The sequence below is a fragment of the Loxodonta africana genome, chromosome 8, assembly GCF_030014295.1.
Source record: "Loxodonta africana isolate mLoxAfr1 chromosome 8, mLoxAfr1.hap2, whole genome shotgun sequence".
NCBI classification, from domain to species: Eukaryota; Metazoa; Chordata; class Mammalia; order Proboscidea; family Elephantidae; genus Loxodonta; species Loxodonta africana.
Window position 1 is genome coordinate 2072863 of NC_087349.1, and position 15167 is coordinate 2088029.

A 15167-nucleotide genomic window follows, 5' to 3' on the forward strand; every position below is an offset into this window, starting at 1 on the left:
CTGAGTGTGGGTCAGACAAAAGGGGAGGTCCACGGCACAGTGAGGACCACGGCTCTGGGGGTCGCTGTCTGCCTAGTACTGAGCAGCCACCTCACACACACTCTAAATTCTTACAAAACAAGTGCACAAACACCCCCTGTGAGGTAACACTCCCTGTGTGATCATTTCTACAGTGCAGGAGGGGAAACTGAGGACAGAGAGGTGAAGTCAGCATCCTCCAAGTGTACAGATGACAAGTGAGGGTGTTGGGGCTGGAACCCAGCCTGTCTTGTCATCTCCTTTAAAAATACCACAGGAAGGGAGGAGACATGAAACCATGGGGTGTTCAGAGTGTCAAAAATCAACCTGGCCTGACGAGGTTGTTTTGTGTAATAGCCATTGTGGAGAGAAGCTTTGATTCCCAGTCACCCAGTGCCGTCGAGTCAAGACTAGCAACAACCAAAGATAGTGGGCCAGGCAGCTCCATTCCAAAAACAAATCTACCATTTGATCAGACAAGTCACACCTTCAAGGAAAGTGCTTCTAATAGAATTTAAAAACATGCAATTTTTGAAGGTGCCAGGAGGTAGGCATCAGCCGTTGGGAAATAGTGACAAAATTGAGAAACCCACAGATAGGGGCCTCTAGATGATGGTTCTCCTGTTGGCTCTTAGGGACGAGTTTCAGGACTGTCCCAGTGCCTTCTTCCTGCTATCAGCCCTGGATTCTCTCTGTGGCACTGACTATTTTTATCACAAAGACGGAAGGCTGAGCCAGTAGCTGTGCGGTGTTTCCGTACCTGCAGACTGGTCGGTCCTGCCTTATCTTTCACGATTGCTCACCCTGTCTGCTGAAATGACAAGGGAAGCCTTAGCCGGTCCTCCCAGCCATCCTTCTGACAGGGGGCGCGGATGAGTGGCACATACTTATTACAGGGTCTGCCCGGGCTAATCAACTCTAATCTTTCTAGTCCTGCAAAAGATCCACTTGTGAACACAGACATCCCCAAAGGGCACTTCGGGAAAGAAGAGACAAAGATTCCAACACGAAGAAGTTTTTTCCTGAGTGTAAGTTTTATATCTCTTATGACCAACAACTCTATATGTTGCAAAATACTTTATCCTAATTGGGACTACAGTTTGTAAGGCCATGCATTTGGTGATCTACAACATTAGATAAAAAGAAGCTGGAAAAAAGAGAAAGTGAAATTAAGGAAATGGATATATTTATCCCATTTAAATAAATCTCTTTGCTTTTCTGCATTGTTTCTGTCTCTTGAATCCTTTCAGATTTACAGCTGAGTGTTGGTAATTGCTAGGAATAGCCACGAATTTTACAGACTAATTGGCTCTTTTTGAAGACATACAGTTTAGTGTGTACACTCGATGGTGTGGCTATAAAGTAATAAAATAGACTTTTGTGTGTTGCTTCTGGAAGTCATTCTCATTATTTTCAGTCACACATGGTATATATGTGTGAGTACGGCAACATTTTATACTTTGCAAGTCCTTTATAGTTTTTAGAAGTTACAAAAGAATAGAATTAATCGCTGTGAATTTAGTCATTTTGCACTGGGCAAATATTGATTTCTTTCCCAACACCTTTAATTTCTAATGGAGCTTGAAATTAACTTCGGATTCTAATTCTCTTTTACTCTGGGTTTGTACATCGGGGCCATGAATGGCGTCAGGAGGGTGCTGAGAGCAGTTTCTGAGCCAGGAGCCCACGGTGAGCAGTGCAGGGTTTGGGTGGAGCCCACTGCGAGCAGCGCAGGGTTTGGGTCTCTGCCTTGTAGAGGGAGCCCTGGCAGTGCGATGGTTAAGAGCTCGGCTGCTAACCAAAAGGTCGGCAGTTTGAATCCACCAGCCACTCCTTGGAAGCTCTATGGGGCAGCTCTACCTGTCCTACAGGGTCCCTATGAACGGAAGCAACTCGACAGTAATGGGTTTGTTTTGTTGTGTGTGTGTGTGTGTGTGTGTGTGTGTGTGTGTGTTGTAGAGAGGTTTCTCTGGTTCTGCCTAAAAAAATTGCTATTTTTCTGACTTTTCTTTCAAAGTGTTTCTTAAAAAAAAAAAAAAAAAAGCCCTATTTAAATCTAAGGTATAAAGTAAACTTACTTTACAAATTGATAAATTTCTACTTTTTCTAAATTGCTTTTACATGATCTCTAGGGTTACTTGGAATACAAACAAAACCCTTTACAGATCATATTTTAGAAAACACAGAGCCAGAAACTCGAACGTATGTAAAGCCAGTGGCTGTGGAGCTGACCCCAACTCCGGGCCCCCAAGTGTGTCAGAGCCAGACTGGGCCCCACGGGGCTCTCAGTGGCTGATTTTCGGGAAGCAGGTCACCAGGCCTCTCTTCTGAGGCGCCTATGGATGGACTCAAACCTTCAACCTTTCACTTAGCAGCCAAGCGCTTAGCGGTTTGCACCACCAGAGGCTCCTCTAATGCACTTAGATTCGAGACTAAAGTTGAAAATCTTCTTCTTTCTCTCTCCACCTGCTCCACAACCCCTCCTCTGGACCCCCCTCCCCCTCCCCCAAATCTTCCTTCTTTGGTTGAAACTGGAACCAGATTCAGGAAACTGGGTAGTCTCAGATCTCCTGATCAGAATACTTTAAGGGGGCCACGCTTCAGGACGTCTGCTTTTTCACCAGGCATAGTCTCATCCTAAACCCACTGCATTGTATCCGTACAAATCCATATGCATGTCAAAGGATCCACTAAGTTGCTTCTCTAACTCCCCGTATGTAGGCTTAACTTTTAAATCTATGAACAACAACCTCATCTTCCCAGCTGTCAACCTTCTATTTATCACACTTGGAAAAGCAAAAAGTTCCTCAAAAGTCAAGTATGATTTTCCACTGGGTTTCCTCATTAAAAAAGCACAATGGAAATGCCATTTTCTTAAACTAATCAATAGAGAAACTGCTGGAATCGAAATGATCCCAGCATGAAAATTACAGTTTGTGCAGATTAAATTTTTTTTTTTTAACCATATGTGAAATTGATGTTAATCAAGTGTCAAAGCAAAACTATTCCTTGAATAAGTAACCACATGGGGTAGAATTTAGGGGCTGGTACACACTCATCTCCTCCAAGGTAGGTGGTGCATGTTTGGGAGGGTATGTCGATGACAAGGAGGAAAAGAAGCACCATTGTGAATGCAAACGGAAATCCCAATTTAACATTTCGAAGAACTAGTTGGAGTTTGTTTATTTTCATCTATTCTTTTTACACAGTAAATAAATTAGTAGGGCTTTAAACTAATATGCCTTTAGCCTTTACTACATTTAAAGTTTTCAACATCTAATTTATATGATTAAGGTATATGTGAAATGTTTTTAATTAATAAACTTCTTTCTCCATTGGTAATAGCAATCCCAATGCTTCTCAATAAATTTGTTTTCCATGTTATTTCTGCCCAATGAATCATTCTGTATCTTTACTTTTATTTCTAAAATATTTATTAGCCAGGAAACCTAGTTAAGACTGTAGAAATGTGGTTTGGTAAAAACAACCGATATACAGTTGGAGTTATGGCAATGCCACCGGGTGTCAAGGTTAATTGTATGTGTCAACTTGGCGAGGCTAGGGTGCCCAGTTGTTTGGTCATCTGCAAGTCTAGATGTTGCTGGTATGTTATAGATGTGATTGGCATTTACAATCAGTTGGCTTTAAATAAAGATTACCCTAGATAATGTGGGTGAGCCTCATCCAATCAGTTGAAGGTCTTAGGAGCAAAAACTGAGGTTTCCCATGGGAGAAGGATTTTGCCTCAAGACTGTCACAGAAATCCTGCTGGAGCTTCCAGCCTCTCACCTGCCCTGTGGTTTTTGAACTTGGCAGCCCCTGTAGTCGTGCACACCAATTCCTTAAAATCTATCTATTGATCTATCTGTCATCTATGTCTATCTATCCACTCATCCATTCACCCATCTATCCATCCATCTATCCGTCCATCTGTCCATCTGTCCATCCATCCACCCGCCCACCCGCCTACCTGCCCAGCCATCCACCCATCCATCCATCCGTCCGTTCATCCGTCCATCGATTCATTCGTCCATCTGTCCATCCATCTATCCATCTCTCTCTACATTCTATCAGTCCTGTTTGTCTTGAGTCCCCTGACTGGTGCCCAGGGTGGAGTGAACATCACAGGGGAGAGTTGCTGCTATGTCATCAGCAGTGAGTGCAGTGTGGATGAGGAGCAGGGAAAGTTCCTAGGAGCCCATTCCTCCATTACTCCATGTCTTACGCTGGGTTCTCTAGAGAAGCATAAACCAGTAAAGTGTGTAAATATACACAGAGAGATTTATATCAAGCAAACAGCTCACGCAATTGTAGAGGGTGAAACGTCCCAAGTCTGTAGATCAGGATACAGGCGTCTCTTGATTTACATAGCTGCAGGGGATGGTGAACCCATGATCTGCAGGTTGGAGAGCAGGGCTCCCACTCTCAGTCTGTCCAGATTGATGAATCCTAAGGTCTGCAGATAAGCTGGTAGCTCATGTCCCAAGAGCTGGAGGTCAGATGAACAGGAGGCAGCCACAGGATCCAGAGTGAGCAAAAAAGCCAGAACTTCTACTTATATTTGGATGCAGGCCACACCTCCAAGGAAACTCCCTTTCAACTGACTGGCTACTCACAGCAGATTCAATCACAGGAGTGATCACATATAAACACTGAGAATCATGGCCCAGTCAAGTTGACACATAATCTTAACCATTACACTGCACTTATGTTGCCTTCACAGTTCTGCTCCCTCCCAGTTGTGCTCTGGTTCAGCACCCCTGGGAGGGACTGATCTCACTGCTGATTGGCCACACCGGCAACTGGGAGATGTTCTCTCTGTGTGATGGCGTTCACCAGGTGCTGTGATCACAGGGGAGTGGAGGTCCTGCTTGGATTGGTGGGAGGCCTGCTGCCTGGGCTCCCTGCTGCCTCCCTCCAGGTGTCTTGTCTGAGTGCTGCTCCTACTCACCTCTCCTAGGACCTCTGCAATGAGAGGGAAGGGGTGGGGGTGGTGGTCCTTGTTACTGAGTCTCTGCCTGTGCAAGTTCAGGATAGCTCCTTCTCCTCTCACAGAGCTTACATCAGCCTGGGCTCAAAGGTTATACAAAGGAAAAACTTTTTTCACAGGGCTCTCTGGAGAAACAGGACCAATAGGATATTGAGATAGATTAGACAGATGATAGATGATAGATAGATAGATAAGTAGGTAGGTAGGTAGATAGATAGATAGATAGATAGATAGATAGATAGATAGATAGATAGATAGATAGATAGATATGTGATAGATAAATGATAGGTGATATACAGATACATAGATGTAGATACATAGACAGAGACAGATAGATAGATAGACAGATGGACAGACAGACAGATGTAGATAGAGGTAGATAGATGATAGATGGAGATAGGTAGGTAGGTAGGTAGGTTGGTAGGTAGGTAGATAGATGATGATAGATAATAGATAGGCAGGCAGGCAGGCAGACAGACAGGCAGATAGACAGACAGATAGGTGATAGCTAGCTAAATAGATGGATGGATGACAGAAAATTGTCATGCTCAATGAATTAACAATACTCATGCCTTTCACTAAGCTTCAGGTAGTTTAGGATTTTCCAGGACCATGAATCTGGCCAAGATCAGGGCTTTATTAATTCAGAAAGTGTATATCCACATCGTCCAAACCATAAAGGACCCTGACATGCCAGTGTTTTCTGAGTAGAGATACGGTGTCTTCAACTGGATGCTGGAATTTCCTCTAAGTAGGGAGATTCAGAAGCAGACGGCCGTATGGTAGAAACTCAGACAGGCTTTACTGAGCTCTGGGTTCCATGGAAAGAATCCCCTCTCCACCACCAAACACTCAGAGGTGGCTCTTCATTCCCTTGGCCTCATCTTGCAGCATGAGGGCTGAATATGTGACATGGCAAGTTGTGCTTAGCTGAGGTCTCAGTGGGCTTGGATCATGGCAGGCAGTCTTGGCAGGACGCTTGATGCCTGCGGCTGAGTACTGACAGCAATGTTGAAGGTGCCAATGTGCACTGCACTTGGTGCTGGCACCTGTGAGGGCAAGACAAGTTTTCCAAGAGTCAGGCAGCCATATTGTGCAGGCAGAAAGCCTGTGAAAATTTGGGACAGAATCATGGGATGGGACCAGGGGCTTCCAGGGCTGGACCTTTTCTTAGCTCTACTTGAAAGTAAGGCCATGTCTCTAGTTAAATCCATGTACATTTAAAGTACTTCATTCACTTGGTTAAGATAAAAGATTTCCACATGAAATATTTCACTAAAATTTGAAAAAAACCAGCTGTGAGAATACCCCAAAAGTTAAGCCCCCATTTTTTTTTTTTTTTTTTAGATGGGGACTGCTGCTCTTCCATGGGAAAATTTTGCTTCTTGGGGGTTAGCTGCCTTTGTCAATGTAACAGGAGAGGGTTTTCTGTCCATACTTTTCTCATCCTGCCTTCCCAGGAGGGAGTGTGCAGGAGGAGGTAGGAGAGAAACGCAACCACCACAGCTAAGATGGAGTGGAGAGGGTTGTTTGTTCACCATGCATCTGTGGAAAACCAGGAGCCAATAATTCCTTCTTCAGGGTCTCCTCAGCGAAAGGTGAAAAGCCATAAGATTCTTTACTGAGTAGTTTTCTGTTTGTTTGTTTGTAGGGAGCACTTGGCAAGCAAACCCTGAGTCTTGATTTTCAGGTATAAATTTAACAAGTTGGGTCACAGTTGAAAGTAACTCTGAAGGGAGGCAATTTCTTGTTCTGCTCGATTTAGGTTAACAGTCTCAAAGTAATCTTAAAATTAATTTTGCTTCTCAGCAGAGTTAATTATGTATCCGTAGTTCCCTAAGATAATACTCTAAGCTAAATAATGGAGGCAAACCTTAATAAAACAAACCCCCTTCTACCACTTTCAGTAAGAGAAATGTTAACAGCCAAAGAAGTGGCATCAAATGGCTCTTCTTAGATGCTTTCAGAATGTTGTTTGGTAGCCTTAGGAGTCCTTCGTATCTGAGAAATAACTGTGAGCCCATGGTCTATGAAGGCAGAACTTTAGGTCAATTTTGGATCAGAATTGTGAACTCAACTCTTTCTTCTAATGAGAACATAAGACAAGCTATTTCATGGTAGGAATGAGGGGTCGGGAATCATATCTGGTCGTACTTTGCTGCTGAGATTTCGGAGTCCCTTAGCTAGTTCAGCCCACCTTCTCTGCTCTGCACAGTTTTCCTTTGACCAAACTTATCACTGTCTTATAATTATAACCACAGTGGCCATCTGCTGAGAATCACCTAATCGTAGGCACCGTCTGGACATTTTACACATGGTCCATGCCCTTCACAACATTATTGGTAGGCGGGCACTATCGTTCTTGTTTTATTAATAATAGAACAGGGCAATGGTGTGCTGGTGCGATGGGCTGAATTGTGCCCCCCCACCCCGCCCCAAAGTATATGTTGAAATCCTAATCCCTGTACCTGTAAATATGAGCGTCTTTGGAAATGGGGGTTTTCTTTTGTTACGTTAATGAGGTCCTATCAGAGCAGGATGGTTCCTAAGCCCCCATCACTTCTGCATTATAAAAAGAGCAGAATCCACACAGAGACACAGGCAGAGTGAGGAGGAAGACAGACCACAGAGACAGGTGCATACAAGCCCAGGGTCACCAAGGCTTGTTGCAGCTACTAGGAGCTGAAATAGACAAGGAAGGACCTCGCCCTGGAGCCCCACCTGAATTCAGACTTCCAGCCTCCTGAACTGTGAGAAGATAAAAGTTCTGTTCTCTAAAGACGGCCGCTGTGGTATTTCGGTTATGGCAGCTCTAGGTAACCAAGACAGCTGGTAAATCAGCCCCACCAAAAAAAAAAAAAAAAAAGTCATGGTTTGTAGTGTTTTCCATTTTCCATGGCGGAATTCTTCCATGTTGATCTATCTCATGACCATTGAACATTTACCGAATATTTACCAAAAATTTAACCATCGGCTCTCATGAGCAGGGAGGAGCTGTCTCTGACACAGCATTCAGGTGAGAACGACAAGGGTTTAGTAACGTCCAGATCACGGGTGGGTAAGGGCCTGAGACTTGAAGGGGTCTCCTGCTCGGCCGTGCTCCCCACCTCACGCCCCTCTCGACTCTTGGACAATTTTTTCTGCTGCCTCTCCTACATATGTTCGTTGTACTAACTGGCCAACCAACCAGGAACTCAGGTCAGGGTCCGATCCTCCTTGAACCCTCCCCAACTGTCTCGGCTCCCACCATTCTCTCTCACTTTACTGGTCCGGCGCCAGCTTGGCAGGTAAACACTGCCACCTTCTACCAACAGGTGAAAGCTTCCTTTTTCTCCTCCTTTCTTTTTACTACCTTGTCTGCTCCTTAAGGAAAAGAGCCCCTTCTAGATTTCTGTATCCAGATAGAGTGCTGAGTACAAAACAGACAGAATAAGGAGCCCTGGTGACACAACGGTTAAGCACTCGGGTGTTAACCAAAGGGTTGGTGGTTCAGACCCACCCAGCAGCTCTGCAGGAGAAGACCTGGAGATCCAGTTCTGCAAAGATTACAGCCTAGAAAACCCCACGGGGCAGCTCTACTCTGTCATACGGGGTCGCCGAGAGTCGGAAATGACTGCACCTAACAACAACATGGCTGACTGAATTGAAACTGTTTGTAGATAAGAGATTATCCAAACGCCAAGTTCTTAAAGCTAAGCACTTGCCATGAAGTATAGAGATTAATGTCAATATGAAAGCAAACAATAGTTTGATTCCAGAGAAGATCAAAAGGCACAGAAGAGAGACACGTGCTATTTGTCACTAATTCCTTTCTTGTTTTTATAGTAGATACGAGCCTCTCTGAAGCTTCCTTCCTTATCCTTCCTACAACCCAGCTTGGAGAAGGAGTAGAGATGGGTGTCTTCTGTGCCTTTCTCTCTTCACTCTAAATCACAGATAAGACAGTCAATGGGATCCAAACTACAGGGAGTTTAATGACAAATGCCAACTCCCTGAAGACCTGGTGTGGCATTTTATCACCTTTGAGAAGTTCATGGGATCACAGCTCGTGTCTACAGCAGCTGCATTTATTTGCAGGTCGACTTTTGTAGAGGCTTTTTATTCAAAGAGAAAGGCATACTTCTGAAACTGTGGAAAGACTCTTTGTAAAACTGAAATTAAATCCTTTCTTTCTATGTTTAATCTTCGCCATCTTTCCAAAGCAAGGTATGAAAGAAGGAATTAATTTAAAATATGGGCAGCCTAGAAAAGAGAATTTCCTGGGGCTGCGTTTCTCTGAATGACCTGCACTGTTTTAATCCAGTGAGATTTGATCGTGGCTGAAAGAGTGGTCTCTCAACCCCCTTCCCCTACGTCTGCAGAGGTGGCGTTTTCCCATTCCTTTCCGTTGTCCTCACCTGTAGATGCCAGGTGAGAAGGCAGAGGAAGAGCTGTTGGGGTTACCTTTTCTCCTTGCAGTAGTCGGGATTTCAGGAAGGGACACTGCTGGCTGTTTCCCTCTTTCCCCGAATGCTCCAGCCAAGGTGAGAGAGTACACATAACCAAGCAAAAAAAAAAAAACAAGACAAACCTAAAGCAGACTCATGGAGCCCCCGTGTATGGAGCCCCCGTGCATGGAGCCCCCGTGCATGGAGCCCCCGTGCCTGGAGCCCCCGTGCCTGGAGCCCCCGTGCGCACCAGAGGACAACGGTGCTCCACAGGGTTTTCAGTGGCCGGAGCCCCCATGTGCGCCAAAGGACAACTGTGCTCCGCAGGGTTTTCAGTGGCCGGAGCCCCCGTGTGCGCCAGAGGACAACTGTGCTCCGCAGGGTTTTCAGGGGCCGGTCCGTTGGAAGTAACTCGCCCGGATTTTCTTCCGAGGCGCCTCTGGCCTTTGCAGCGACATTCGAGGGTGTCAGCTGTTTGCGTCACCCTTTGCGTCACCCTTTGCGTCACCCTTTGCGTCACCCAGAGATGAGCGATTCACCCTCTGTATGCAAACGAGCCAGTGCATTTGCTAATTAAAGCCTTTGACCTTTTCGGCAAGGCCGATCGAGCTCCTCTGATGATGTCCTTGGTGATCACGGTGTGAAAACGTGGTCCACGTATCGAATCCCGGCTACATCAGTGCTCCGGATCCTTGACATGATGTTTAATCGGACAAAAACTTGGCTGGCTGGTTTTTGAAACTTAGTGTCAAAATAAAAGTTAGAAAAAATATTTTTGTCTTTGTTTTTTTAAAGATATACAAAGCACTTTAATAGACACTATCTTGCTGATTGTTCTAGAAGAAGCTTAAGCTCAGAGAAGTTAATCAACTCATCTAAGAACACAAAGCAAAGATGTCACAGAGAAAAAAAAAATGGGAAGGAAGGGAGGAAGTGGGTGAATCAAACACTCTTACTCCATTGCCGTTGGGTCTGGGGCATGCCCAGAACAGACCTCACCTCCGTGCATACAGAGGAGCCCCCACAAATGGTCAACAGCGTCTGAGGAAAAGGAGGGTGGACGTGGTAGGGGGTCTTTGTCCTAAAACTGGGGAGGATCAGCGTGGGGAGGGATAAGGTGCACGCAGCCTGCCATGTGGAGGTTTTGACATCAGACCAGAGCACTTGTCTCTCTCTATCAGTGCCCCGAAGCAAGGGTCACACAGACATTACCGGATGAATCAAAGGGCTGGGAGGTTCGCCTCGTTCAAATGTTGCCCAGGTTTAAAGTAAACTTTTTTTGCCATGTGCTAGCAAGTCAGTATTAAACAAACGTCTACTTCAGAACAGCTTCTGCAGGCAGCCAGCCAGCAGTTGACCCAACACTCTGATCTAAGGGCTCTTTTTCATTGCAACTTCCTGTACGGCAGCTACTGTCTACTCCAGAGGCCGCTGTAGTGAGCTGTCCAGCGCTGCACACTGCTTCCTGCAGAGACGATCTGAGGTGCCTGGGTTTCTGGTCCTGTTTTACACCTCTCCCCACATGTCTGCTGTTCTCCTGCCACCTCCTCCCTGTCTCCCAGTAATCCACTTTTTATTCTTTACCTACTTTCTCCTTTCCTTTTCCCCCTTTAGGTTTATTCTCTTTTCATAGCTTGGCTCCTTCATAATTAGGATAAAGGACACTGGTTTTTAAAAAGCTCGCTCTGTATGTTCTCTGCCTTTCACTCATTCTTTGATTGAGCATGGGTTCGCTGAGCGCATGTTGTATGTGGGGCGGACCCCAGGGACATGTGGGGACAGAAGCTGGAGCTGTCTCCTCCCAGAGGTCAGAATGCAGTGGAGGAGACAGACATTATTAAAGAATCCCAAAGAGTAAAGGCAAAACCCCAGTCGCCAATGGTGCTAAGAAGGAGATAGACATCTTAGAATAAAAATCTAAAATAAGAGGATGTGACCCAGTCACAGGGACCCGGAAGGCTCTTCCCAGGATGGGGCAGCGGAGCAGGGACCTAAAGGATGAGCAGGAGATTACAGCAGAGTGGAGATGGGGTGCACGAGGTCCCCCATGGGTGGGGGGTGGCAAGGCAGGGTGATGTGAGAGCACAGGGCACACATCAAAATGAAAGGAGACCGATGAGGGTGACAGGAAGGAAACCGAGCTGCAGACAGGCTCCCAAGCAGGACCCTGTCTGCCCGCTGACATAGCTGAGGGCTGGCCCCAGCCTGTAAGGGCAACACTGCTTGATGGCTGCCATTGTACCACCATGCTAGACCCCAGACTGTGCCCTTGGTGCCCGAGTGTGGCTCTTTCCAAGTGAATCCAGTTGCCATTGAGCCAGTTCCAACTCACGGTGACCCCGTGTGTGTCAGAGTAGAACTGTGCCCCACAGGGTCTTCAGTGACTAATTTTTCAAAGTGGATCACCAGGATTTTCTTCCGAGGTGCCCCTCAGTGGATTCAAATTGCCGACCTTTCAGTTAGCAGCTGGGCATGTTAACCTTTGCACCACTCACGGGCTTCCAAGTGGATAGAGACACCAAATGTCTTAGTGCCAGAGCACCCAGGTGTCGAATACATTGACCCTGGGTAAGTGTGACTACGAGTGGGTAGGGTTAATTTCCTTTTTAAAACTATGCTTCAAATTAAATTGCTTATGGGTACACTGGATTGCTTATGAGCTAGTGAAAAACCACTGTGCCCTTCACTGTACAGTAATGAGATACACTATAATTTACGGTTTACGAATTTATGAACCCAGAGTAACAGCTCCAGACTCCAGCATGTAAGTGAGTGTCCTTTTAAATTTCCACTTCTCACTGAGGCTGCCCAGTGGAAATATCATTTTTGCATTTGTGTGGCTACATCAGGACCTATTCCTTTGTACTTCAGAATTCAGACATCACATTCTTTTAAAAGTAGAAGGTATCTGGTAGACACTCTAGTCTATCCCCTCTCTCCTCCAGAGACACACATGTCTATATACCTGGGCAAGGTGAGACTCCCCTGTTTTAAAAAGATATCTGGAAATATATTTATTTCCCTTCTGTACAAACATACGGCATCCAATCGTTGAATTTTCACCTTAAAACATTGCCTTTTTTCATCAGATACCTAAATACTTTCTTTACCCACTTGTGTTTTTTAAATTTCCTGGAGTTTTCGTAACTTCTAGGGATATTTCTTAAGGTTCCACATAAAGGTCTCTCATTTTAGGTGAGGATGGCCAAAGTCCAAGAGAGGACCTGGCAGCTGGTTAAGGAAGAACTCAAGTTACAAGCCCTGAGATGAGGGGCAGCTTTTTGAGTTTAATGTCTGTAAATTAAGCCACGATTATGAACGCCTAAGGAACATATGTCAGAAACCAGCTAGTTGTGGTCTTGCAGTACATCCAGGACTGTTTCTTGCTATGCATTGCCCGGAATAATGGTGCAGACAGGTTCAGACAACTGCACCGCATTCTCGCTGTTCCAGGCTCTCTGCCCTGAGAATACTTTCTCGTCATCGTTTCCTAAGTGTGCAGTGACCAGGATAGTGGTCTGTATAACTAGGGGGGTTAGATATTGGAGTTTCCATCTTTTTAGTATATCAAAAGAAGATTCCATCTCTCTCTGTCTTTTTCCCTCCCTCATTCATGCACACCCAGGTGCACATACACACACACACCCACACCCACATCCACACCCACACAACAGATAACCCTCTTCTCTCAACAGCAGGTTACATGGAAAATCTGCTTTCAAAGGTGCTTTGTAGACAACAATACATTATTGGAAAATTAACATTAGAATTGGAAGGTCAGTGTTCATGTTTAAAAACTAGTCTTTGAAGCACAAAAATTTAATATTTATATAACCTTTCAGGATGACGCTGTTACGTAAAACAAGGCACATGTGTTTTTTACTAGTCATCTTAGCCTGCTCTTTTTTGTTTTTAATATTTTGCAAAGTCTGATTTTTTACATTTTTATTTTAGATATACAACTTCAACTAACTTTGTACCATTTTTGGACTCATGTTTTTTTCATCTAAAAATGTGGCCAACAGTTGTGGTGGAGCATGAGACAATACCGTCCAGACACTAACTGTCCACATCACACTGTCTCCCTCTGCTGAGCTGATGGGCGAGGATCCCTGGGAGGCACCCTGCAGACAAATTTTCGAAAGAATCAATCCGGGCAGACACGGCTTAGAAGCACAGAGGCAAATCCAAGGTCAAGGTTCTAATCTCAACCTCACATTTATGGAACCTTGGGAATGTTGGTCCTTCTCTTTGGAGTCACTGGGAGGATGTGTTTTGCCAACACGAACGCTAATTTGTGGAGGAGCCAGGATGAGGTCTGGTCCTACAGACCATGGATTTACTGTGTGGATGATCCAGGCTGTGAGCTCTAAGGCAGAAAAAGGAAAAGTAGTTCATGCAATTACGAGATGAAAGTGAGACAAGCTGGCACTCACGGTTGTGGCAGGTGGCCCCACTGTAGCCCGTCTCGTCACACGTGCACTTGAAGCTGTCCCACGTCTGTGAGCACTTCCCACCGTGCTCACAGTGATTGGGCACACATCTGCCAGAGAGAGCAGAAACAACCAACACAAATGAGATTTACGAGTGGCCAAATTCCAGGCTGTCTGGGCAATACATCATCCCAATGCCAGTTTGCTTTACCAGGGCGATTAATCCTTGTTAGTTTCAGCAGATTAATATGCTCCACGATGGGAAGTGCCAGCCACACAAAAGATGATGCATCCCAGGCTGGTGGTTCCCTTTTGTGAGCAAATAGCAGAAATTAACCGTGGAGGGTCCCTTTGCAAATCTCAGATTCATTTCATTTTCCTTTGGCACAAAAACAAAAATGCTAGCTAGGGGCTTTCCTCCTGGTGAGGATGGGCCATGAGCCATCTTCTTTGTGCCCTGAGCTCTCCTTTTTCCCAGACAAGACCAAGTTAGAGAGTCCACCGAGCTGTCCACAGCAATCTGAGGTTTTGAAATAGCTCTATGGAATAGCAGGAAGGATATATGCTCGCCTCCTGAAAAAAGAGCCCTAAGTCTTGCTAACTTCATCCCCTGTGCCCAACTGGATAATTGAATCAGCTACTTAAAGGGGCAGCAAACAGGATATAGCGGAGATCTTTGTCTTTCTGTTTACTAGGTAGCAGATGGTGAGTACGTAATTTAACCTTTCTGACCCTCAGTTTTCTCATTTCAAAATGGAGTGAGTATACCTATCTCACAGGTTGTTTTAGGGTTTGGAGGCCATGCTCACAAACTAAATAAATAACAAGCAGCGAATAGAGAATAAATGGTGTTATGAGCGACGGGACCACAGCTTCCGGGAACAATTTCATAGCGTGGCTGTCCCCTAGAAAGAGTGAAGCTGAGATTCACTCCGGAACACTCCAGCTTCGCCAGCGCGAACTCCTTCCTTTTCCCTGGCCCCATCCCCTATCACTCCCTCAGTTCTTCTGTCCAACAGCCCCACAGCCTGGTTCCCTGTAGTCACGGTTAAGGTGCTCACAGCTAACAGAGGCACCGAGGATTACGTGTTAGCGTTCATAACACGCTGTGGACTCAGACACACCGACGATAATGGAAGCGGCGCAGGACCGGGCGAAGTCTCCTTCTGTTAACGTGAGGTCCCCAGGAGTCGGAGCGGGCTCTGGGGGAACTAACAACAGCAGTCACGAAGAACTTCCCGATCTTGGTAGGAAACTCTCTAAGACAGAAAAGGCTCCCCGATTAAAGCAGCAGAGTCT

The 15167-nt window shown here is 45.6% G+C and overlaps 1 protein-coding gene across 1 annotated transcript in view; it reads right to left on the reverse strand.

Annotated features, from left to right (window-relative positions):
- CNTNAP2 (contactin associated protein 2) overlaps positions 1 to 15167 on the reverse strand; it is a 1506181-nt gene that overhangs the window by 744101 nt on the left and 746913 nt on the right. Inside the window, exon 11 of the mRNA XM_064290350.1 lies at positions 13872 to 13978. Coding sequence (XP_064146420.1) covers positions 13872 to 13978 — 107 coding nt within the window. The remainder of the gene's footprint in view (positions 1 to 13871; positions 13979 to 15167) is intronic.